Genomic DNA, 25,065 nt, shown 5'->3' with positions numbered 1-25,065 from the left:
ATAGTAATGACAACTGTGTTCTCTGGCACAAGCATTTGCAAGATTCTGACTTCCTGTACTGGCACAGATGTGCCCTGTCAGGGTGGGCATCATTACGTTCATTCCCACCATCCTCCCTGTCAAAAGAAGGCTGGCTCTGATGCCAAGAAATAACATCTGGGTTGTGTTAAGAAATTTTTATTGTTTCCTTTGGATTTGTGATGAAAGCACATAAAATTACAAGTGGAAGAAACATCATGCCACAAAATTGCATAGAATTATTACAAAAATGTGAATTATGCATTTTAAATAATTTGAGATAGAGGAACCAAAATATGTACATTTTAAAGAGCTTCAAATACTTTGTCCTATCTCATTGTTTCTTCTTAAAAGACAAAAGTCACAATGTCCAATCCATTACAAACAATATTAATACAATGCACAAGCACAACATTAAGTCCAAAGTAACGCAAGCAATGGCCCTTTTTTTTTGGAATTATTTAATGACTATTTATTTACTAGAGGAGTATCAATTAATGGGTGGTGATGCTGAAATGTTAAAATGAAATGTTACAAACCAAAAACACATGGCAAGTCAATAGAACTTTGAAAACTGGTTTGCACAGCCAAAACCACGCTATTCTCAGTAGTGTAAAGGTATCAGAGGGACACAGTCAAATTCAATATACAGCTCTACTCCCTATTAGAGGAAAAACCACAGTACAGAATTTCACACATTCAACAAAGAACAAGGCAAATACATAAAGGCACAAAACTGCACATCATATAGATCCTTTTTCTTTATCTTAGTCTATTTCAAGTAATATTATTAAATGATAATATCACTGTAGTAGTTTCAATGATGCAAGATGGACAGTGTTACACACTACCCCACAACTGCAAAAAGTGTCGTTGTACAGATATAAAAATGTGATTACAGTAAATGGCCAAATACAAACATATTGTAAAATGACTAGAGTCACTAAGATAATGAAATTCAACTACCAAAACTGTTTTGTGGAAGTCAAGGTTATTCAATCTTTCTTTGTTTAGCTCTGGACTAAAATGTGATACAATATTGTGTAATAACCATCATTGTGTTTGCTTATGAATGCTGTTAGTTCACTCTTCTGCAATTTTAGACAATCTGTGATTTTGTTTATAAAAATGCAGCATTCAGTTTTGACCATTCTTGCTTCTTTATGATTAATGCCTTTCTTTCAAAGTGCTAAAGTAGAATGATTTACAAAAGATTTCTCTTTCAGTGGAAGTTAGGTTTTATTAAGTGTCTAATTAACACACTAAGTCCTTCCAATCAAAATATAATCATCTCCAAAGAGGATGTGATTTTCCCCTTGTGCCTCATTACTTCTTTTTTATACTTTTCCTAATGTTTGAATTAAGCCTTCATTTTGATTAAAATGTAATTGTGACCCTAGTTATTGCTTAAAGATAAATAATTTCCATAAAAATATTAAATTCTTAAAACACAATTTTCAAGACACACTGGTTTTTCTGTTTTAAAATGTTTTGCTAAGCTACACTCAGACAGGTTTATTTTAAATTAACATAAAGCTATGAGCATTTTGCTTCTGGTGTTTAACTTCAAAGTTCTTTGTGTTACTTTCTAAATTATATTTTTCTCTATATAGTTATTCTTCCTTGATTAGACCTTTCAACAATATTTTCAATCACTTTTATCATCACTGTTTCTCTTAAGCCACCTAAAACAGAAATGTAAAAAGACACAGTTAAGTGGATTGAATGCACATAGTAAATATATAATGAAAGCTTTCGAAATGTTAGAATAAAATTAACATCTGTCAGACTTTAAAATTATGGAAGATACTAAATTTTCATTTTATTAGCCTATACATTTTATACAATCTAACCATTAAACAAGCTTAAAATCTGATGCTTAAAATTCAATTTGATTCTGCAAAATACATATCAAATTCATAGTCTAAATTCAAAGTCTACCTCAACTTGCATCAATGGATCCATCCATCATTTCTTAGTATTTCCACATAATTTAATATTCATTTAAACTACATGTTAGACCTTTTTTTCTCTATCCATATTTCCTTGTGGAAGATATTTGAGTCACTGCCAATTGAACACACATCTACATTTAGTGTGTATGTGTGTCTGCATATGCACTTAAATGACTGAGTGCATACATATATACATGGAGATAATATATATCATTTATAGTGGGTTTATGTATTCTCTAGATAAATATTGTCTTCTCTATATTAAAAATAAATGAACCATAAAACAATGTCAGACAGCAAAATTACTACTGGAACCTGTTCACTATGATTGAATTTTTGCTTAACATACATCAGTTCAATCATTTTCGTTCAACAGAGAGGACCATTTGTAGCTATTAATCATATGAATACCCCAACTTTGAGTGCAGAGTCAGTTCAGGTAGAACAGTGCCTGGAAATGCACAGCTAGCTTGCTCATGCAGCCAGATGTCAGTCAATTCATATTGCTCAGTCTTGGGATGGCTTCACTGGGCAATCAAATGATATTTTTGAAAAAAGAAAATCAGCTTATTTGCATCACTATGGTAGCTAACAAAGCCATGTCAGCAACGAATACACGATGTTTGTATGATAAATAAATTAGCAAACTGCAAGCCACCAGTGCTTGCAAAGGAAAAGATGAAGCAATTTAATATGCATATCCACTTGAAGATATGTAGTTGAGGGGCAGTTGGGAAAAAAAAACGCTCAAAGTCAGCTGTTCAATGTGTTAAATAGTGCTATGCATTATGAAACTATTTCTATTACTTTGAAATACTTTACATCAGAGCTTCAAATAAAGACACAAGCTCAATTTTCTTCAAAGAAGACAGTGTCCTTCATTAAATGTTCCATGGAGCTTGGAAGTTGCCTGCTTTGAATTTACTAATGGAGACAACACAAAAATCCCACCTACATGCACTCTTCCCTAGTAGACCTGCATTCATTTCCACATGACAAATGGAACCGGGTATGAGACTTCTGCGTGGACCCTTCTGGAACGCCCATGGGTGTGGATTTTAGGCTGAGGGATGTTTCCGAGGAAGAGAGTTCTGGGCAGTGATCTGTGTAATAAGAGAGTCCGATGGGGCTTGAGCAGCCATGCATATCCTAAAGGCCTGGCAGGAGCAATCACAGCGGAGTATCAAAATCTTTTCCTGGGTTGTCTCCTTCTGCCTCCTCACTGGAGGGAGGCTTGTGGTTAACTTTCCCAGGGTCTGAGGCCACAGAAGGAGGGGCAGAACCATGATTGCTGTCTTCACTGATCTTCCCTTTCATGGCTTCCTGCACGAACTCCAAAATCTCCAGAGGCAGTCTCTTGAATTTGTCTTGGTATTCCTGCTCTAGCTCCATCTGTAGCTAGGAGACATCAAGAGAGATTGACTTGAGGTTATTTGGATTTCTATACCCACATCCACGCAGAAACTCATAGAAAAAGTTGTACAAAGTAGGGTACAGAATAAATGTAAGTGTCATTCACTGATCACCCACAGAGAAAATGTTAAACAGGGCTTAGCTGGACATGTCATCTGTCCATAGTTGATAGTCACATTCATATATGTAAATTTGTATAGGTCTAAAAACTTGGAATAAAACAAATTTGTCTACCAGCAAGTTTACTCACTCACTCAGTCTCTCTCCACCCCCATACACAGAAAAAGTTTATAGAAGTAACACACCATGGTCTGAAGTTCTGACATGTAAGTTGAGAGCTATTGATAACTGAGAGTGCCAAGGCCTGCCATGAATGGGCGGGGAGCCACCAAGCAGCTGACTGGAAGTAACAGAGCAGCAGAGTGGGCTTTAGGAAGCGCTGCTTCAGGCAGTCGGTGAAGCCAGTGCTGGATGCATTTTTACAAAGTGCACAAACTCTTGTAACCAACTTTAACTTTCAGTTTGACATCTTTGCTCATCTCTATTTTCATTTCATTCAGGTTTTCATTTATTTTTTTCACTGTTTGGGCTACATTTTTAATGTCTTTGAATTTATCTGTTTTGGGTCCTGGGGAATTTTCAGATTTTTTTTTAAAGTCAGGAAGCTCTTTTTTTCAAATGAAGACGTGCATGGATGCCCTAGTCATAAAACAGGTGTAAACATGGGATTCTTTCATAGGAGCGGGGTGCAAGTTGGATCAGCAGTCAGAGCTGCCTCCTGGGAAACTCTACTTTGCTGAGTCTAACTGAAAACCCAGAATTTTAAATAAAATTCCACTGCTTATTGAATGGTAAGCATGTAGTGTAATCTTCAAAACAGCATTGGAGACTAAGTGGTTCCTACATCTATTAGCCTTGAGGAAACTTTTAAAAAGATATTTCCTTAAAATCTGTAAGTAATTTATTTTTGTGCTTCTCATAGTTCTTTAAAAATTTATTTATTTATTTGAAGGGGGGAGAGAAAGTTGGGGGGGAGAGAGAGAAAGAGAGAGAGAGAGAGAGAGAGAGAGAGAGAGAGAGAATGAGAATGAGAATGAATCTCATATCCACTGGTTCATTCTCCAAATGCTTGCAATAGCTGAGGGTCAGACTGAAGCCAGGAGCTGAGAATTCCATCTGAGTCTCCCACATGGGTGTAAGAGACCCAAGTACTTGAGGTATCACCTGCTGCCTCCACATGTGCTCATTGGTAGGAAGTTGGAATTGCAGGTGAAATGGGGGCTTGAGTCCAAATATTCTGGTATGGATGCTGGGCATCCCAAGCGAGGTGATAACCACTATATCTAACACCTTCTCTGCTTTTAAGACTTCAAGATAAACACAAATCATCTGGAATCCTGCTCTTGATTTTGACTTCAGAGGTTTGGGAGGAGTGGCTGAGATTTTGCCTTTCTCGGCATCTGGTGTGATGCCAATGAGGCTGGATTCTTTGGCCACTCTGATTATCTCCCTGTCCAGGTTCCTCTCTGAGTCCCCAGTTCTATTTCCTGTGTCTCTCTGGACTATAACTTCTCCAGCTGCAGCTTTCAGTGCAGTCTCCGGGGCTTGCCCTGACCCCTGGACCATCCAGGGTGAATGTTGCCAGGCCTCAGGGCATCTGCCCTTCTGTATCTTGACTTCCTTGAAGACGAGAGTCAGCAGCTTGAAAGCATCATCTAGGGTCAACTCCTTTCACTCTTGCTTTTAAGCTAGAGACATTTTGCCAAGATTTAGTTATCTAACCTATATAACATAATCCCTTCTCTGTAATTCTAGAATTCCCAAAATTTTTAAATTCAGAAGTTTTTGTCAAATTTGGGGCAAACTCATTGACATTAGCTGATCATAGGCTATTTGTAATCCTTATTTATCCCCCTTTGCAAGAATGTCCATGCATTTCACTGCAGACATATCCAGCTGTTTGACTGCAAGGGTTGTTTAGGCCGTCTCAGAGTGCTGTGATCATGGTGTAAGCATCATATCACCATTCTAAAATCAGAATAAGTTATGAATCTTGAGAAATAACAGGTCTCAATCTCAGATAGTTAATGGATTGTGGATCTCATTCAAATTACTTTTCCTTCACATCAAAAGGTGTCTGATAAAAATGGCTTAGCCTGAGCATTGAAAATCCACTATTCTCCCCAAATATAAAATGTGAAGTGAGGGGCCAGTGCTGTGGCATAGTGGGTAAAGCTTCTGCCTGCAGTGCTGGCATCCCATATGGGCATTGGTTCAAGTCCTGGTTGCTCCACTTCCAATCCAACTCTCTGCTATGGCCTGGGAAAGCAGAAGATGGCCCAAGTCTTGGGCCCCTGATCCTGCATGGGAAGACTCGGAGGAAGCTCCTGGCTCCTGGCTCCTGGCTTTGGATTGGCGCAGCTCTGGCCATTGCAGCCAATTGGGGAGTGAACCAGTAGATGGAAGGCCTCTCTCTCTGCCTTTCCTTCTCTATAACTCTGACTTTCAAATAAATTAATAAATCTTTTAAAAAACTATGAAGTGTTTATGAATATATCATGCTAGCATGCACATGCTAATAAGCCAAGGAAGACATCAACTGTAAGAGGGATACTCAGGGTCCTGAGAGGCACACTGCTGTAAAGCAACAAAGGGACCTTGAACGTGGCCCCATGTTCTGCGTGGACCACATTGAAATCATGGAGCATCAAACATAAGAAAATTGCCAACTGTTTCCCTGCTGTCCCAGCACTTTATAAGGAAGTAGGCTTTTTTTTTTTTCCTTTTTTAAAAGATTTTTATTTATTTATTTGAGAGGTAGAGTTACAGACAGTAAGAAAGGTCTTCCATCCAGTGGTTCACTCCCCAGATGGCCGCAACAGCTGGAGCTGGGCCGATCTGAAGCCAGGAACCAGGAGCCTCTTCCAGGTCTTTCATACGTGTGCAGGGGTGCAAGCACTTGGGCCATCTTCTACTGATTTCCCAGGCCATAGCAGAGAGCTGGATTGGAAGAGGGGCAGCCAGGATGAGAACTGGTGCCCATATATAAAGATATATTAAGATAAAGATAAAAAGATAATTGAAAATGAATCTTGATGAAGAATGGGATAGGAGAGGGAGTGGGAGATGGGATGGTTGCAGGTGAGATGGAGGTTATGGGGGGAAAAGCCACTATAATCCAAAAGCTGTACTTTGGAAATTTATATTTATTAAATAAAAGTTAAAAAAATAAATGCAAAAAAAAAAAAAAAAGATTCGTTTCCAGGCAAGGTAAGGAAAGAGAAACACAAGGGACTTTGTTTCGGAGAAACAGCAGATTGCTGTTTTCATTAAATCAGACTGGTGGATCTTCAGCTAAAGGTATATTGAGCCCTGATCTTACAGGCAAGATCTCTGAGGTTAATGTTTATTGGAAGTTAAGACCCTATGGCACTTGATAAATGCTGGTATTTTTCTTAATTATAAAAAAAGAAAAAATAAAATGTAAATTGTGAGAAATACCAAATACTTAAACCTATACTTTTAAATATTTTAAGAATTTAATTCAAATAATAATTTTAATAAACTTTTAAAATATTTTTTAATTGACCAAAATTTGGTGAAGTTGTAACTTTAGTGGACTCCTTTTTCATAGGATAGATTTTATTGTTGTTTAAGCTAAGTCACTGGATCATATTCATGTTAAATATCATTTATTCTTTTTAAAAGGTCATTCAGTTATTAACTTCAAAATTGTATTTGTTATTAAATTTCAAGTTAGAGCTTTGTTTTCCTTTTTCCTCCTTAAAAGGTAAATACTTGTTCATTGTGAGAAAATGTGAAAAGTATGCAGGGCACTATCTGCCAACAAAGCTCCATCCTTCAGTAGTCTAGAGGTATTCCAGCCAAGGGATTGCAAAGTCAGGCATTTACACCGGCCAAGGAGGTCATGCCAGTAAAGAGAAGCATGCTGGGTGCTAGGAAGCAGGAATGGTAGGACTCTGAGGAGCCAGAGAGCACAGGCTTTTCCAAATGTGGTGCCAACAACTTAGTTCTATCTGAAGCTTGTCAGATTCCTGTGTTACATGAGAATTCATAAATCCAAATTTTCACAGAAGAGCTCTTGCTTTTTTATTGTTGGCAGTCCATTGGAATCACATTGGTGGGCTCCATGTGGCAGATGGAGACTGCAACTTCTGTCCTAGCAGACTTTAATCTGATTCAGGCCAAAGAACCCGAGAAGTTAGGTTCAACTATGAAATTTCAGCCTGGATCCCTCTTAATTTTTCTTTCCTGTAAGTCTCACCTTAGATTACCAGGGTTTCCTCTTGACTGCCTCCGTTCTGGGGTTCAGTGCCATCCTATCTAATGGCACAATCTTGTTCGTGTACTCCAACATGCATTGAATTTCTACTGTGTGCAATTCAAACTGTGTGTTGGGTGGAGATGGAAGACCCATTGCACATATGACATTAATTTTTAACTCCTCCTTGTAGCCACAACCTTTGCAGTGTGACTTTGCATATCATCCCAGCAAGAAGTGGGGTATATTTCTTTAAAAAAAAAAATTTTTTTTTTGACAGGCAGAGTGGACAGTGAGAGAGACAGAGAGAAAGGTCTTCCTTTTGCCATTGGTTCACCCTCCAATGGCCGCCGCGGCCAGCGCGCTGTGGCCGGCACACTGTGCTGATCTGATGGCAGGAGCCAGGTGCCTATCCTGGTCTCCCATGGGGTGCAGGGCCCAAGCACTTGGGCCATCCTCCACTGCACTCCCTGGCCACAGCAGAGAGCTGGCCTGGAAGAGGCACAACCGGGACAGAATCCGGTGCCCCAACCGGGTCTAGAACCCGGGGTGGGGGCATATTTCTAATCTTGAATCTGAGGAGGTCTTGTGGTTTTCTTTGCCCAGCAGAATGTGTCAGAAGTGACAGTATTCAGTTTTAAGCCTAAAGGCCTGATGTGATTCTTCTCTCCCTATTGACAGCTTATTCAGCCATCATGTGAACAAGGTTAGGCTAGTTCATAGGAGGAGGAGACACATGGTCCAGTTACATCTTTCCCATCACAATAGATGACTATCAGACAAGAAAGTGAAGCTATGTTAAATCTAGCAGTCCATGGCTGACCTATCAACTAAACATAGGCATGCCCAAACCTATGGAGGTCAGCTGAGCCTGGTCTAGATCATAACTACCTAGACCTCAGATAGTCCATGAACTTAGTAAATGCTTATTGTTTTATGCCATTGAATGTTGTAATAAGTTGTTGGGCAGCAGCATTATGGCAATATAACTATAGAGGAGCAATGTGAATCCGAAAGATTCTCCTTTAAGGCCCTTTCCCATGAAACATTCATCATTTAATACAGTTGCTCCCATCTTTTCATTGCTGTGACCTTAAACCACATTCTTGGTGGGAAATGTCATCACAAGACAGATTTTCAAGGTAAATTTGATTTTGTAGACTATGTCTTAGAAATTCTGCACTATAATGTGAGCGAACATTGAGTCTAGTTGTTCTTAAAGTTATAAAATCACTTTTGGGGAAATGGTTACAAAATGGGAAGAATGTGGTTGAATTTAACCTTTAATTTTTAAGATGAATTGTTACATTATGTGTAGATATCAATAAATAATAACTTTCAGTAAGTTTGCCTTAATCTAGGCTGAGTTTCTCTGTTTGACTAGCCAGACTCAATTTCCAAATTTCTGAGTTAACCTGATTTTGAAAAGACATTGCCCACTCATGACTTTTGTTAATTCTGGATAATACAGCAGAAAAAGGCAATTATAAGCCGGCGCCGCGGCTCACTAGGCTAATCCTCCGTCTTGTGGCGCCGGCACACCGGGTTCTAGTCCCGGTTGGGGTGCCGGATTCTGTCCCGGTTGCCCCTCTTCCAGGCCAGCTCTCTGCTGTGGCCAGGGCGTGCACCCCATGGGAGACCAGGATAGGCACTTGGCTCCTGCCATCAGATCAGCGTGGTGCGCCTGCCGCAGCGCGCCGGCCGCAGTGGCCATTGGAGGGTGAACCAACGGCAAAGGAAGACCTTTCTCTCTGTCTCTCTCACTGTCCACTCTGCCTGTCAAAAAAAAAAAAAAAAAGGCAATTATAGTCAAGTTCAAATGTGTTCAACTCTGCCTATTGCCAAAGTTTTTGTAGTGGGAATATTATTCTGCCTTTGACATTATTTTCCTCAGCCTTGTTAAGAAATAGTAGAGACTTGATCTAGAGAAGGGGAAGTTTTAGATGCATAGCTGTAAGTGACCAAAAATCAAGTGAAGTTACTCATTAAGGTTAGCTTACAAACAGAAAAAAAACTCACTCAATAAAATATAAATTTGGCATAAAAATAAATAAGCCAGACTACAGAGTTATTATCCAGATATGATCAAATCCGGTATTTTAAGGAAAGAAATGGAAACCATACAACAACAAGCTACAGTGGGATACCAAAGACAGAAGACAGCTAAAACTTTAAAAAATGTGCTACTGGAGAATGCACTTAGGAGAGGTCTTCAGAAAGTTCACAGAGAATGCATATTGTGAAAGAATTTTTTTTTCATTTACTGCTTGATTCTCAAATGTCTGGCACAGAAGACCAGGTTGGGCCAAGTTGAAACCAGGAGCCTGGAACTCCATCTAGGTTTCCCATGTCAGGAGTCCAAGCACTTGAGCTATCATCTGCTATTACCCAGGATGCATTAGCAGGACTAGATTGAAACAGAGGAGTCAGGATTTGAATCAGCAATCCAATATGAAATGCAGGTATTCCAAGCTGTGATTTAACCTGATGTGCTATAATATCTTCTCCTACTGTACATAGTTAAAATTTAATCCCTCACAATGTTTTTACATTTTTAAGTTATATCTCTAGGCTTTGGCAGACAGGTACAGTGATATGGTACTATAATTACCTTGCTGAAAATATTTTGAAATTTATTGCTAGATAGTAGGGAAAAGAGTCAAATGTGCAAAGAAACAACAAAGTATCAAAAATTGAAATTTTTTTATAAAAACAAATTCTGATGCTTCTACTTAAAGCAATATGATGTGGTCAAATAATTGAAAACTAATAAATGGCTTTAAAAATATAAGTTCTTAGGATAGAATATATACTATGCTATAATTATCACAGTAATATTGTGATGAATGAAAAGTACCTACAGTTGTAAATGGACTATGATTATGAGAATATTTTTTAAAAGTCTAGAACTATTATGAAAAGATACCCAAAAGTCTAAACTGTGTTGGCCTTATGAGAATTTTCATTTTTTTCTACTTGTCATTTTTATGGTATTGTGCTTATTTTATTTTTAGCATGAAATTGCATTCTAAAATGAAACCAAAATAAAAAAATAGAAATACAAAAAAATAAAGATGCAGAACTTTATGAAGAATTACTGCAGGGACTCTGGAATTTTAACCTCAGCATCAACAGTCTGCTAAAAGGATATTAAAAACAATGGGAAAAGCATTTAAGTATATTCATGGAATGGGTGGTTTCAAAATTAGCCTAAGCAACCTTGAAAGCCCTCATCTTATTTTTAGAATAATCTCATGAATTTTTACTTTAACCAAGAATAGAAATAAAAAGATCATATGAAAATTACACAGTGAGGTCAGTCAGGCTACCCACCAAGGATTGTTGGAAAATGGGCCTGTATGATATATCCTAAACATTCCAGTTTTGTTGTTGTTGTTTGTTTGTTTGTTTTCCTCTAAGTTTCCTCAGAATAAACTGTAGGGGTCTCCACCCTTGAAACAGGAACTAGTAAAACTCACTCCATAATTCAGGGGATGAGGCAAGGAAGCTAATGATCCAAGAGGCATACTGGAAGAAAAAAATGTCTGCAAAGGGAATCAGAGACCCAAACCTGAACTAACAGTGAGTAGTTTACAAGCACAGGCAAGTAACTACAGACTATTTTGATTCTGCCTTAACCCAGGGCAGGAGTGACCCCTATAGACAAACAATTCCCAGTGAACATGAACTGAAGTTCACAATTACAAATCATGCAAGTAAAATGTAGTTTTTGTTTCACCTTGTAATTCAAGGTTGCCATTGAGTTAGAACTAGAAAGAAATAGAAAGGAGTAAAATGATGACCAATATTTCTAGATCAAAGTTGTAAATACTCCAGATCTAAATAGAAATAAATTGGATAGTTTATGCCAACATGGAAGAATACAGTTAATTCACAGGGGGTATTTTTTTTATCATGTGTTACAGTATGGTGCACACATATATTTGGTCAATTTTTCTAAATAATTATATTTGCTTGAAAATTATATTAAAATTTTCATTATTTGAATAATACTAACAAAGGGCCTGTGGCAAAGGGCTAAGAAAACAAATACAAATTAAACTATTGTCATAGATCTACACTAAGTGGATAATTCATTTGGGACCGATATGTTTTTTCTCTGTGTAGGATCTAGAATGTTGCCTTTCAGTAAGCATGACCTTGGTAAGCTTATTTAAGCTCTTGAAATTTCAACTGTCTATTGTATAAAAATAGAGATAATAATACCAATTTTCACTGGCTTATGGTAAAGAGTTTTAAATGAGATCATATATGTTAAATGTTTTATATATTGTGAATGTTTATGCATTCATACAACATAATCTTATTTGTATAAAACTATGGATTTGTAGTTACAAACATTTAACACCTTAGTAAGTGGTCCTTGTCATTCCAGTTGTATTATTTGGGTTGCTATTTGGTAAATGCAAGATAGTCATGGTGCTTAGACCACATTCTGGCTAGTTGATGCATTTATAATTAAAAAAAAAAAGCATCCATGCACTTTGATTGATGCAAGGCCCTGTGTTTGGTGCTGTGGAAATGAAGAATAAGAATCCATCATGGGTGATAAAGCATGGGAAAAACGAGATGCTGGGCTGAATGGGTACTCCAGACAAGATGAGCTAAAGATGTTTAAAATGAAGAGTAGACAGCAGCTTAAAGTGCTACAAGAAATGCTGTATAGAGGAGATTGGAGTGAAAAAGTTAAGCCTTGTAGTATCTGCCAATATTCTTGGTAATACTTTTATCTTAGGGTAGAAGCCTTCAACATTTTATATGGGACATACAATAGATGACATTATTTGTGGCGACAAAGTTCCCTAGGTTAAACTTCCAACTTCCTCACTCAATCTAAAGGAAAAGAATACAGAGGCCAGTGTTGTGGCATAGCATGTAAAGCTGTCCCCTACAACACTGGCATCCCATATGAGCACTGGTTCGTATCCTAGATGCATCATTTCTGATCCAGCTTCCTGCTAATGGCCTAGGAAAAGCAGCGGAAGATGGCTCAAGTGTTTAGGTTCCTGATACCCACATGGGAGACCCAGAGGAAGCTCCTGGCTCCTGGCTTTGGCCTGGGCCAGTGCTGCCTATTGCAGCCATCTGGGGTATGAACCAGTTGATGGAAGATATTATTCTTGTCCTCTCTCTCTCTCTTGCTCTCTCTTCCTCCCTTCCTCCCTCCCTCCCTTTATCTCTTGTGGGGAGCAACTGGGAGCAACTCGGACTAGACTAAGTTACTGGAATTAAGACTTATTCTATGCATCTGCTCTCCCACAATATGGCACTGGGAGAGGAGGAAACAGCTTCTACACAGCTGATTCTCACCAACTTGACAAGCTGCAGGAGCTGCTCCTGATTGGAGGAGAGCAGCGTACTCGGCGTGTGGGTAGCAGAGTTGGGATTGGTGGAAGAGGACTATAAAGGAGGAGAGAGACAACATGCACCAGGAACACCTGAGGAACATCTGAGCAGCCCCCGAGAGAGCCGGCCAGCGGTGTGCCGCTCCCCCGCGGAAGTGGGGAAAGTGGCAGGGGGAACCGCCCTTCCACGGAGGTGGAAGGGACGGTAGCCAACCCGGGAAGAACCAGTAGCAAACCCGGGGAGGGCCGAGCAGACAAAAGAACAGCGCAGGGTCCTGTGTCGTTCCTCCATGAAGAGGGGGAGCGACATAATGGTGCTGTGACTCGGATATGAAGCCTAGGCAGGGTTCAGTGTCATTCCTCCACGAAGAGGGGGAGCGACAATCTCTGATTTTCAAAATAAATATTTTAAAGGAATATAAGTATGCACAAGTGTTGAGAATGTGAGAGTATGAATCTCAATGATTGAATATGGCATAATATATAAAAATTGCTGTCACTTTTTTACCTATAATTAGTCACAGATCGCAATGGTGGAATCTCATGAACTCTGTGGTTAAGAACAGTTTTTAGATTATTACATGTTAAAAATGACAAGATGGACATCCTAATGATCAAATTGCAAGAAATTAATGTACCTGCAAAGCAGCTTGGGATTTTGTTAAAATGTAGATTCTGATTCAGGAGATCTAGTGTCAGGCATGAGATTCTAAATTTCTGTCAAGCACCCTGATGAGGCTGATGTTGCTGGTCTCAGTACCATACTATGAATAACATCTCTTTAGAGAAAGCTCTTCCAACAGTGATCGCCTATCATCTTCCATGATTTCAGGGTCTAGACATATATTAAAGTATTATCTTTTGTACATCTTATCTCTCCACAACTTTGCAGTTGATCATGTACAAGTTTGGATTCAAAGTGTTTATTGGAAGCTATTAGATGAAGAGCAGAAAGATGGAGGAGATAAGACCAACATGGACCAAATGCTAAATAGATCCAAATACTGCATCAATAAGAGGGAAACCTGAAACTGGGCATAATTCACAGAGTTCCTAACATGTATTTACATTTTAAATTTTATTTCAAACCCCAAGTCAAATGCACTCTGAACATAGCTCTTATGTGTAAACTTGTGTACATATCCTTATACCTCATGAAACCATCATAGAGGAAAGATGCTCTTGAAACATAACAAGAACATAATGTATTCCTGTAACTCCCATATCTATTCCGCCTTCTTAGTCCCTTTCTTAAAATACCTCTCCTAAAATGTTGTCCTTTCCTAATATAGCTCATGTTGTATACTTCCTAGAAATATATTTCAAAATTTCTTTTGTAATCATCTCTTAGGCATCTAGAGATTACTGCAGAAACCTTGGAGAAGAACACTAGCAATTATATAGTCAAATCCTCCAAGACTCAGAAGTCTTTGAAAGGATGGTAGTAATTATATGGTCAGACTCTTTATTTTCACTTGACACAAACCTGAGGCCCAAAGAAGTTAGTGGCTTTCCATTGTTATGACTCACTAATAACAAAATGTAGTCAATTCTCCTCTTTGATACTCTGATTGGATTAATAACCCCGATATTTTTCCTACTGTATTCCCCGCCTTTGTCTATGACTCTGTGTTCCTTTTACTAAAGGTGTAGAGTCTATTGAATACAGAGTCTCCTTGAATATGAGGTGATCATTTGACTTACTTGGCCAATGGGATGTTAGTAGATAAGGTCCCATTAGAAACTTGGAATAGCATTTGTTTAACTTTTGCTTCTGTCCTTCTGCCATGTCATTGGAAAATGCATGGACTAGTCCGGTGGAAGATAAGATACATGAACAGGGTTGAATTACCTAGCCACATGACCACAGTCCTCCTAGACTAGTCAGCATCCTGTTGATACAGAGATATTAACAAGTCCAGCCAAAGTCAAGACTGATAATGAGCCACAGATGTGTGAACAAGCCCAGCTAAGCTCAGCAACACTCAGCTAGTATCAGATGCATCTAGCAAACTCATGAGCTAAATAAATGTTTATTATTTTTTTACAGCTGAGTAGTACTCCATAATGTGTATATACCATAATTTCTTTATCCAGTCAACAGCTGATTTCATCTGGGTTGATTCCAAATCTTTTCTATTGTGAATTGTGCTGCAGTGAATCATATGGTAGGTGTATATTCAGATTTCTGAGGTATCTTCATACTGTCTTTCACAGAAAAAATGAAATCTTGTCTTTTGCAACAAAATGGATGCAACTGGAAACCATTATACTTAGTGAAATAAGCCAGTCCCAAAAAAGGCAGATATCGTGTTTACCCTGATCCAAGGTAACTAATAGAGTACCTGAAACGTAATGTATTGGAGTGAAATAGTTATTGTGAGATTTGATAATTGTTTACAACCTTTCTCTTCCATTGAGGAAGTTTTTTTTCTTTTCTTTTTTCTTCATGCTATTGTTGAAGTCTTTTACTTAGTGTAGGGTTACCTACATGATCATTAAGTAAACTGAAAATAGATCTTTGTAAAAGTTTAGAATGGGAATGTGAGAGGGAGGAGGAAGAAGGGTTGGAGCATGGGCGGGTAGAGGGGGAATGTGTTACTATGTTCCTAAATCTATATATGTGAAATATGTGAAACTTGCATAAACTTGTTTTAAACAAAATTTAAAACAATAAAAAAGAAAAAAATATTCATTGTTGCATGCCAGTGACATTTGTCTGTTTTACAGAGTTATTAAAACATTTTCCCATAATTCCCATAATTTTTTTCCCAGAAGTGTGCATTAAATTCTGTGACCTTGACATGGAATGAGTTGTTTATCATGTTCCAGGAATGAGACTCATGGTGCCTTATACATATGCCCTAGAAATTCAGCATCTAAAATCAACTCATTCTACAATTTAAGGTAATAATTATGCTATTTAGAGAGCCACTTGACACCAGCTAATGTAGAGGTTCCAGGCTTTGAAGTTATTGTGTTAGTACTGGAGTACTTTCACCATGTAGTCGTTACCATGAAGAACTTTTCTACTTTTAATGCTTTTGGTGGAAAGATAGAGCTGGGATCCACCACATTGGAGATAAAAATGTGAATGAGGAAAGTGCTTTTGATTTTACTAAAATGATTAAGAAGCAAGTTAACTGCCCGAGACACCATGTCCAACAGAAAGTTATTATTTTTCTTGAAATATTAAAATGCATTCTTTGTCTTTGATTAACTATGCTCTGAGCTAGGGAAGATGAAGGGACTTTTTTTTTTTTTTTTTTTTTTTTTGCCGGGTAGAGTTATAGACAGAGAAAGACAGAGAGAAAGGTCTTCCTCCCGTTGATTCACTCCCCAAATGGCCACTACGGCTGGCGCTGCGCTGATCCGAAGCCAGGAGCCAGGTGCTTCCTCCTGGTGTCCCATGTGGGTGCAGGGGCCCAAGCATTTGGGCCATCCTCCACTGCCTTCCTGGGCCACAGCAGAGAGATAGACTGGAAGAGGAGCAGCCGGGACTTGAACTGGCGCCCATAGGGGATGCTGGTGCCTCAGGCGGAAGATTAACCAAGTGAACCAGGAACTTATTTTTAAATCCTGAGTGAATATACATTCAATACATTGTTCGATAAATCACATCATCATTAATGAAACAATGAAACTGAAGTGATGAAGTCCAAGTACTTTAGGGCAAAGTCAAGATTTGAACACCAAATCGTTCCTCTGAATCCAAGGTTCTAGCCTCACTATTCCAAGTTTACTCTCACTAAATAAAAAGAGGATTTGTGAGGATCTCAGTCACTTGGCAGTCTGTGTACTGAGAAAAGAATAAGGTAGTGCCAATGAATCTTCCTCTCATGTCTAGGATTTCAAAATTGCTTTCACAAAATCATTGGGAAATGTCTTTCTCTGAAAAGTGAAGCTGAGGAAGGGTCCCATGGAACCAGGTCTTCCTGACAAGCTGTCCTCTTATAAAAGAGTATGCTTTTGTGGAAAACACTAAGGATTCGCCATCAGTTGCAACTAAGGCAGTTTTTTCCCTAAACTTCCACTAAGTTTTTCTATTTTTGTCTGTCACACTTTGAACATATTTGTTTTCCACACATACCTGCATTGTGGTTCTTCAGCTTAAGATGTTTATTTGGTCACTTGTCTGTTTTCCATTTGCCCTTAAGTGTGGTCTAATTAGTAAAAACTATTTCTGTAAAAATCAGATATTATTAAAAAAGGAGAAGCAAAAACATAATTGGAATGAGGAAAATCATGGTTTAAAAGAAAAAAGAAAAATCTCTTGGACTATAGCCAATTTAATAAATGTTGCTAGTAAACAGAGCAATACAGAATCAAAAAAGATGATATAATGATAGTGATAAACAACTTATTAAATGCTTATTACATGGTAGGTACTGTTCTTATGGCTTTACATGCATTAACAAAATTCACACAGTAATTTCAGAATCTCTGAACTCAATATCTGTTGAGTCCTAGCAACAACAAATCTGTGAATTAGATTTTATGAAAGTAAGAGAGAAGTAGCAGGAACTGTGGCCAACTGGAATTGTGTTTATTATTTAAAACATTCAAATTCAGAAATTTTAATGCATACCAGGAGTCAAATAAAAAGCTTAATTGAATCTGCAAGTCACTAGTTTGTGGCCCCTGATTTCGGTGAAGTATTTGGAGTAAGGGCATGAAGGCAGAGGGAGATTTATGCCCACTAGGGAGAGGATAAGAAAGATAACACCAGGAGAATCTCATTTTCTCAACCACATAAACCTTAGAGGAATCAATAAAAAGCTTCAAGTCAATTGAAATAAAAGCTGTTCAAAGGCTAATTATTTTTAGATGAAGTGTGTATTTCTTTTCAGTCAAGTAGAATGTGTAGCCAACAGTGAAGAGTTGAACTTACATTGTGAATTCAGTTCTTACACTGAGTCATGTGAGAAACAAGTGCCAATATGGGCAGATGGTATACACAACCAACTTCCAGCTCAGATACGAGGGAGACCCAGTGAAGCGTCCTCCTTTCAAAACCTTGGGTCTTGTTTCCAAAGGCTTTTGCACATGGTGGTCCTGCGCTGTGTGGGCTTTGATTCAGATCAGTCTCCTTATCTTCAGATACCTTTACTTAACTCTTTTTCCCCCCTGAAGATTTATTTATTTATTTAATTTATTTAGTTTTATTTGGGGGGGGGGAGAAATGAATGAATGAATCTTCGATCTTCCATCTGCTGGTTCACACCCCAAATGCTCACAACAGCTAGAATTAGGCCAGGTTGAATCCAATCCAGTAGCCAGGAACTTCATACAGAGGTCCCATGTGGGTGGCAGGAACTCAAGCACTTGGGCTGCCATCCACTACTTCCCAGATGCATTGGCAAGAAGCTGGATCAGAAATGCCAAGTAGCTGGGACTCAAATCAGGCACTTCCATATGAGATGTGGGCATCCCAAACAGTGGTTTAGCCTGCTGTTCCACAACACCTGCCTGGCTAACTCCTTTAAGACTCACTAAGCTTTAGTAATTACCCAACTTGGGTCCTAGCTGAAGCTTCTCTCTTTTGACTTAAAGCCTGTGCATCACATTTAAAAAATAAAAGGCAGGCTGTGTTAAATGTCCTAGAATGAACTCAGCTGTGTCCCCGGAGAACGCCCTTCTCCTGATCATCTAAAATTAGTTTTGGTTTTTCTTTTTCTTTCTATAAATGTATATTTCAAGTGTGGTTAGCTGTCCTAGGGTTTTATCAGGATAATTGATTTTGATGCTTAGGGAGTGAGTATGTCCTAATTATATAGTCAGCCCCTCTAAACATGATGCTTATGCCTCCTGCTTAAATCGCTGTGGTTTTAGATTGCCCATTTACAACTTGATCTGAAAGGAAACTAGACATTTGTTTCCTGGCCCAGAAGGCATTTTGAGAAGCCTGATAGTTGGACCTGAATTCTCTATCTAAGGTAAAGTTGATGGGATTTCTCAGGGAGAGTCAATGGAAACACAGCCATATAGAAAGGTATACAAATAACAAAAATGGGGCGAGAATTGTGAATGCAGTAGAGATCACTTGTTTAAAAACATATCAATCCAATCTTTCTGATTATATTCCTGCCACATGAAAGTAGTATGCCCAGGGGTGCAACCTGTGATTTTTCAAAAGAAGCCAGAAATCTGGACTTTATGCTGAATCTTCTGATTTGGCAGTGTTGGCATCTAAAGAGAAATTTACAAAACACTATGCATGCCAATTTGCATCGCCTGGAGTATCTTTATCTGTCTCTGGACTTGACCGATAACCTCCTATGCCTGCTGGGGCCTCCCCATGCGAGGTCTGGCCTCCTTCCTGTACTTTATCACACAAGTGGAGACATAACCACATCGTGCTGGTGTCTTCAGTCTTCGATAAGCTAAGTAAAGTGACTTGGAGTAGTAAGACTTTCTTAACCCATGGTTAGTGTTTGATCTTACTCTAGAATAGAAAGCACTTGCTGAAAAATTTGGGACTCCTCTTCCTTTTCCCACTTTCTCATTTGTCAAATGAGCACGGTGATGTAATTGAACCAAACCCACCAGGTTAGGAATGAGAAACTGAACTTCGAGGTATTTTTATGGAAATTCTCTTTTGCAAGTGTTGCCCTGATCCTTCTGCTGATGGATTCATTTCTTCAAGACATCCACAGAGGTCATTTGGAAAACTGATTTTACTTTTAGGATCATAAATGAATGGGAATCAATTTTGAGTAATTCTATACTTAGCAGAATTGAATTTTATTAACTTTGTCTATGTTGCTGAAAATAACCAGTCATCTTCAAAACTTATATTCAACTTCCCAAAGTGTCTTCTCCCTTTGAGTAGCTGTTATCTAGTCAGGGACATTTATGAGCCCATTCCACTCTCTTATATACAGGGGTGGCAATTTGACTACTTCTCACCAATAAAAAGTCAGGGCAAGGCTTTTTAGAGGTATATGAGGCATCTCTATTGTCTCATTGGCTTTTCCAGCTTAGTTCTAGGGGATGATGGAGCCACACTATGAAAGGAACTGGTTCTCTGAGTCATGAAGAAACAAGCTGTCTATCAACCAGAAACACCCATGTTGTACTGTTATGTGAAAATAAAATTCTAGTTATGAAGCCACTGACATTTTGGTGGTGTTTGGCATAGCAGCCAGTGTGATGTTAAACCAATACATTCTCACATATATACTTTAAGTTGCATGGTTTATACGGAGTTGCAGGGGAGATGATGAATGTACTTCTAGATACTATGAGTGTTTCTCCTACTTATAATTCATCTTTATTAACTAAGTTTTATACCATAAGGTTGACCTCTTAAAGTTGCTGTGTGCTTTTTTTATTATTCTGAATTTAATGTGGAATTAGAGAACAATCTTAACGATAAATCTTGAGTACTTTATAAGAGAGAAAGGGCTAGTGTTATGAAGCCCAGGGACATTATTACTTTATATAAATCTTTATCTCTCCCTCTTCTACAAGGAAAAGATAGAGGTCAAAGGAAATCTTTTTTCTTGTATTATTATCCCTGAATTACAGTATGTACAAGAATGGAAAGAGGATGGATAATGGATCACAAGTGTAATGTGATAGAATGAGTAACTTCTAATGTTCCATAGTACTATAGAATAACTATAGCTGACAAAAATTAATTGAATATTTCAAAGTAGCTAGAATTTTTGTTTATATGAAGTCATAGATATGCCAATTACCCTGATATGATCATTATACATTTTATACATGTAACTGAAATATCATACTGTACTTCATGAATATGTATAATTTTTTTAACTTTTATTTAATGAATATAGATTTCCAAATTACAGCTTATGGATTACATTGGCTTCCCCCTCCCAATGACTTCCCTCCCACCCGCAACCCTCCCCTTTCCCGCTCTCTCTCCCCTTCCATTCTTATCAAGATTCATTTTCAGTTTTCTTTATATACAGAAGATCAGTTTAGTAGACATTAAGTAGATTTCAACAGTTTGCACCCACATAGAAACACAAAGTGAAAAATACTGTTTGAGTCCTAGTTATAGCATTAAATCTCAATGTACAGCACATTAAGGACAGAGATCCTACATGAGGAGTAAGTACACAGTGGCTCCTGTTGTTGACTTTACAAATTGACACTCCTGTCTATGGCATCAGTAATCTCCCTATGCTCCAGTCATGAGTTTCCAAGGCTATGGAAGCCTTTTGAGTTCACTGACTCTTATCTTATTTAGACAAGGTCATAGTCAAAGTGGACGTTCTCTCCTCCCTTCAGAGAAAGGTACCTCCTTCTTTGAAGACCTGTTCTTTCCACTGGGATCTCACTCACAGAGATCTTTCATTTAGGTTTGGTTTGGTGTTTTTTTTTTTTTTTTTTTTTTTTTTGCCAGAGTGTCTTGGCTTTCCATGCCTGAAATACTCTCATGGGCTTTTCAGCCAGATCCGAATGCCTTTAGGGCTGATTCTGAGGCCAGAGTGCTGTTTAGGACATCTGCCATTCTATGAGTCTGCTGTGTATCTCGCTTCCCATGTTGGATCGCTCTCCCCTTTATTTATTCTATCGGTTAGTATTAGCAGGCACTAGACTTGTTTATGTGATCCCTTTGACTCTTAGTCCTTTCATTATGATCAATTGTGAACAGAAATTGATCACTTGGACTAGTTTATGGCATTGGTACATGCCACGAATATGTATAATTATTACAGATTTTTTTTAAAAAAAAAGGATGAGAAAAAGTACAGAATCTTGGTGTATGACTACAGTGAGTTACTCTTATAGGGACAGGAATGAAGGACTTCAAATCAGTAGTATCAATTTCAAATCAATTTTCAAACATTATGCCGTTCTCTTCTACTTGAATAACCAGGCATTTCAGAGAGCTAAATCTTACTTTCTACTTCACATTCCATCATGTAACCATACTTTGGCACATATGGTTCTGGGGCTACTTAAAAAATGACAAGGATTTCTTCAAATTACTAAAATTAGGGAATTAGAAGCTTTTCTGATGATGCACAGGCATTCTTACTTATACAGCATTAAATGGCTTTAAGGAAACTACAACTAATCTTCCTGGAAACAAGAAAATCTACTGGATTCCATTAAGCCTGTTTTGATTATCTGTTGCCCATGTCATACAGAGAACTATCCTCATCTCAAATCATGAAACAGGTCCCAAACTTGGAATACTGACCGGATTACAAATATACCTACTTTCTTTTGCTTCTACTGTCTCATACTTTCCCTGACTCACTAATTTATCTAAAATGTTTTGAGTGTGCTTCTCAATAAATTGTGAAGCACCTGTGCTAGGCATAGAGACATAAGTGAGACACAGTCCTGGTTCAAGTGAGACACTGGTCCAGACTAGTGGAAGAATGTGAACGGTAAAACAATGTGATACACTGAGATACATATCACAGTATGATTATATGCAACATAAAGTGGTGGCACCAAGGAGAGAGTGATCACCTTTCCTTGGCATCAGGGGATAGGAATGACCTAAGACTAGAAGTGTTGGATATCACTAAATGCCAGCTCGTTTGCACATTCAGGTGACTGCTAAAGTTTATCAAAAGCTCATCATATAGCTTCCACTTTATCTCTGAAGCATTTCCAATTACATTTTACGATACCCAGAAGAGGAAAAACAACAAGATCACTAAAATGTTTTTAAATACAGAATATAGCATATATTCTATATATGAATATATTCTAGGCTACATAGAAGAAAACACCCTAAAAGATGGAAATATTCCTTGAAATAGCAGAGATAAATGATCTGTCATTAATAAAAGATCATTATATGCATAATTTTTCAGAATGCTATATGAAATACCACTCAGGAAACCTATCAACCCAATCTCTACCTCTGAGTCCTACCTCTGAATGACCATCTTTCAATATCTGTTAATCAAAAATGATCGTGAATATGATAGTTTCAACTGTGAATAGAAACTTCCAACCATGAATTGTCTGACTTCTTTAGAGGTGGAATAACTATCTATGCCTTAACACTTTGAGTTGGAAGTAGTTTGAAAATCTATGTCAAGGCCTCTCTTTTTTTATAATTTGAAGAATATAATATACTCCTTTCTTGGTATTAATGTTAACACAAAAATGATTATGACAGGACAAGCAAAGTATGTGAAATTATATATATGGCAGAGATTCTCAAAGTGTGGTGCATCAAGCATCACTTGGAATATTGCTAGGAATGCATATCCTCAAGCCTACCTCAAATGTACTAAATCAGAAACCCTGTTGGTCTATAGAACTCTGTTGGCCCAGAGTTTGAGAATCACTGATATAGAGCATGGAGAAGCCTTTCAGGTGATTCTTATTTACATGAATTGTTGTGAATCATTAATGTACTTCATGATTAAGATGTGTCAAACAAAAGTAGTGTTAGATTTGAGAAAAGTGTTCTAAACCCAAACACACTTGATTGTGGTCAGATGCAAGGTCCTGGGTTTAACATCACTGAAATTTGAACGATTGAGGCTGTAGCATTATAATCTTGGGATGCTTCTCATTTCTGAAACTGATTACTGTGGTGATGTCAATCCTTATCTTTGAGCCCACTGGCTTTTCCATTGTTAACCTAATGGTCCTAATTTTAACTACTTGTTTTGCCTGGCAAAATACATAAGTAGATGAAAGTGCCACCTGAAGTTGTTTCACACACCCTATCTCCCTTACTCTTTTGCATGCAACAACTCTAAGTTTCATTTTTTAGTCTCCAGGAGTTTCTTTCTTTTTTTTTTTTTTTTTCAAAGGAGGTGGGAATTTGAGAAGAGTTTTCTTTTCTTTTTTTTTTTTTTATTGGACAGGCAGAGTTAGTGAAAGAGAGAGATAGAGAGAAAGGTCTTCCTTTTCCATTGGTTCACCCCCCCCCCCCAAATGGCTGCTACGGCTGGCGTGCTGTGCCAATTCGAAGCCAGGAGCCAGGTGCTTCCTCCTGGTCTACCATGTGGGTGCAGGGCCCAAGCACGTGGGTCATCCTCCACTGCCTTCCCAGGCCACAGCAGAGAGCTGGACTGGAAGAGGAGCAACCGGGACTAGAACCTGGCACCCATATGGGATGCTGGTGCTGCAGGTGGAGGATTGACCAAATGAGCATCGGCACTGGCCCCCAGGAGTTTCCTAGTGGGATTGAACACCACTTATATGGTGTAATTAGCTTGCCAAAACCCACATATTTATTGGCTGCCTTTCCTGTCCTGTTTCATGTTTTTATTCTCCTACTGGTTTCTTAGAGTCACTGCTCAGCAACACTAATTGAACTCAATTTCTTGTCTCAGGGTCTACTTGTAGGGAAACTCAAACTAAGACGTTATTGATTAAGCACTTAGTTTGAATTGCAGGGTTTTCTTATAGGTTTTGAATTGATATGTCACATTCCCTGATGTATGTTGATATTATTTGACTTTTCGGTGGGTACTTAAGCTGGAGCTTTATCATACGTTCTCCAGTGGCTCTATTTAGAATGAAAGTATCCATTACTTTCTTAATAAACACAGATCTCATTGGCCTTGAGGCAGATTAAACACAAATAGTTATGCAAGTAAATTAGAATTTGGGTATCTTTTGGCTCCTACTATGTGGACATTTTTCCCATACAAATATTATTCAATATGACTGAAATTCTGACATAAAAACCTCTGAATATGGCATGTATTAACTGATCACATTTTACTAAGTTACAATGATTATTTTTAGTACATAAGTTGTATGTGATAATTATACTTGTTGGAATGGACTAGATTATGCTGTAGTTACAAAAGAAAAAAACCAAAATCTCAGTGACTTAACACAATAGACGTTGATTTTCCATTCATACAAAGAACATAGAAGTTCTGGGCAGCTGTCCTCCAAGTCCACTGCTAAGCAGTGTAGGGACCCCCACACTAAGGCTCCTCTTTCTCAACATGAAACTTCAGATTTACTGTTTCTACTCAGACTCACACTAGAAACTAAATGCCATGGCTCTGAGGAAAACCTGGCCACTTCCATAGGTCACAACCCACTGGCCAGAACTGTC

The 25,065-nt window shown here is 38.2% G+C and overlaps 1 protein-coding gene across 5 annotated transcripts in view; it reads right to left on the bottom strand.

The window, feature by feature from the left end:
* Positions 1–161: 161 nt before the first annotated feature.
* PLCB1 (phospholipase C beta 1) overlaps positions 162–25,065 on the bottom strand; it is a 792,589-nt gene continuing 767,685 nt past the window's right edge. For 4 of the 5 annotated variants that reach the window (XR_016215911.1, XM_051846235.3, XM_008256382.5 and 1 more), the window contains one exon: positions 162–3,371. Coding sequence is in view for 2 of the 5 variants with exons in the window: in XM_008256382.5 (XP_008254604.2) it covers positions 3,144–3,371 (228 nt within the window). In the remaining 3 variants the exon portion in view is untranslated. The remainder of the gene's footprint in view (positions 3,372–25,065) is intronic. The other variant, XM_089307272.1, reaches the window with a different exon arrangement.

Source organism: Oryctolagus cuniculus, chromosome 11 (genome assembly GCF_051225735.1).
Source record: "Oryctolagus cuniculus isolate XC-2025 breed Fujian yellow rabbit chromosome 11, ASM5122573v1, whole genome shotgun sequence".
NCBI classification, from domain to species: Eukaryota; Metazoa; Chordata; class Mammalia; order Lagomorpha; family Leporidae; genus Oryctolagus; species Oryctolagus cuniculus.
The sequence above is the reverse complement of the archived record's forward strand: the minus strand, read 5'-3'. Positions and strand labels throughout refer to the sequence as shown.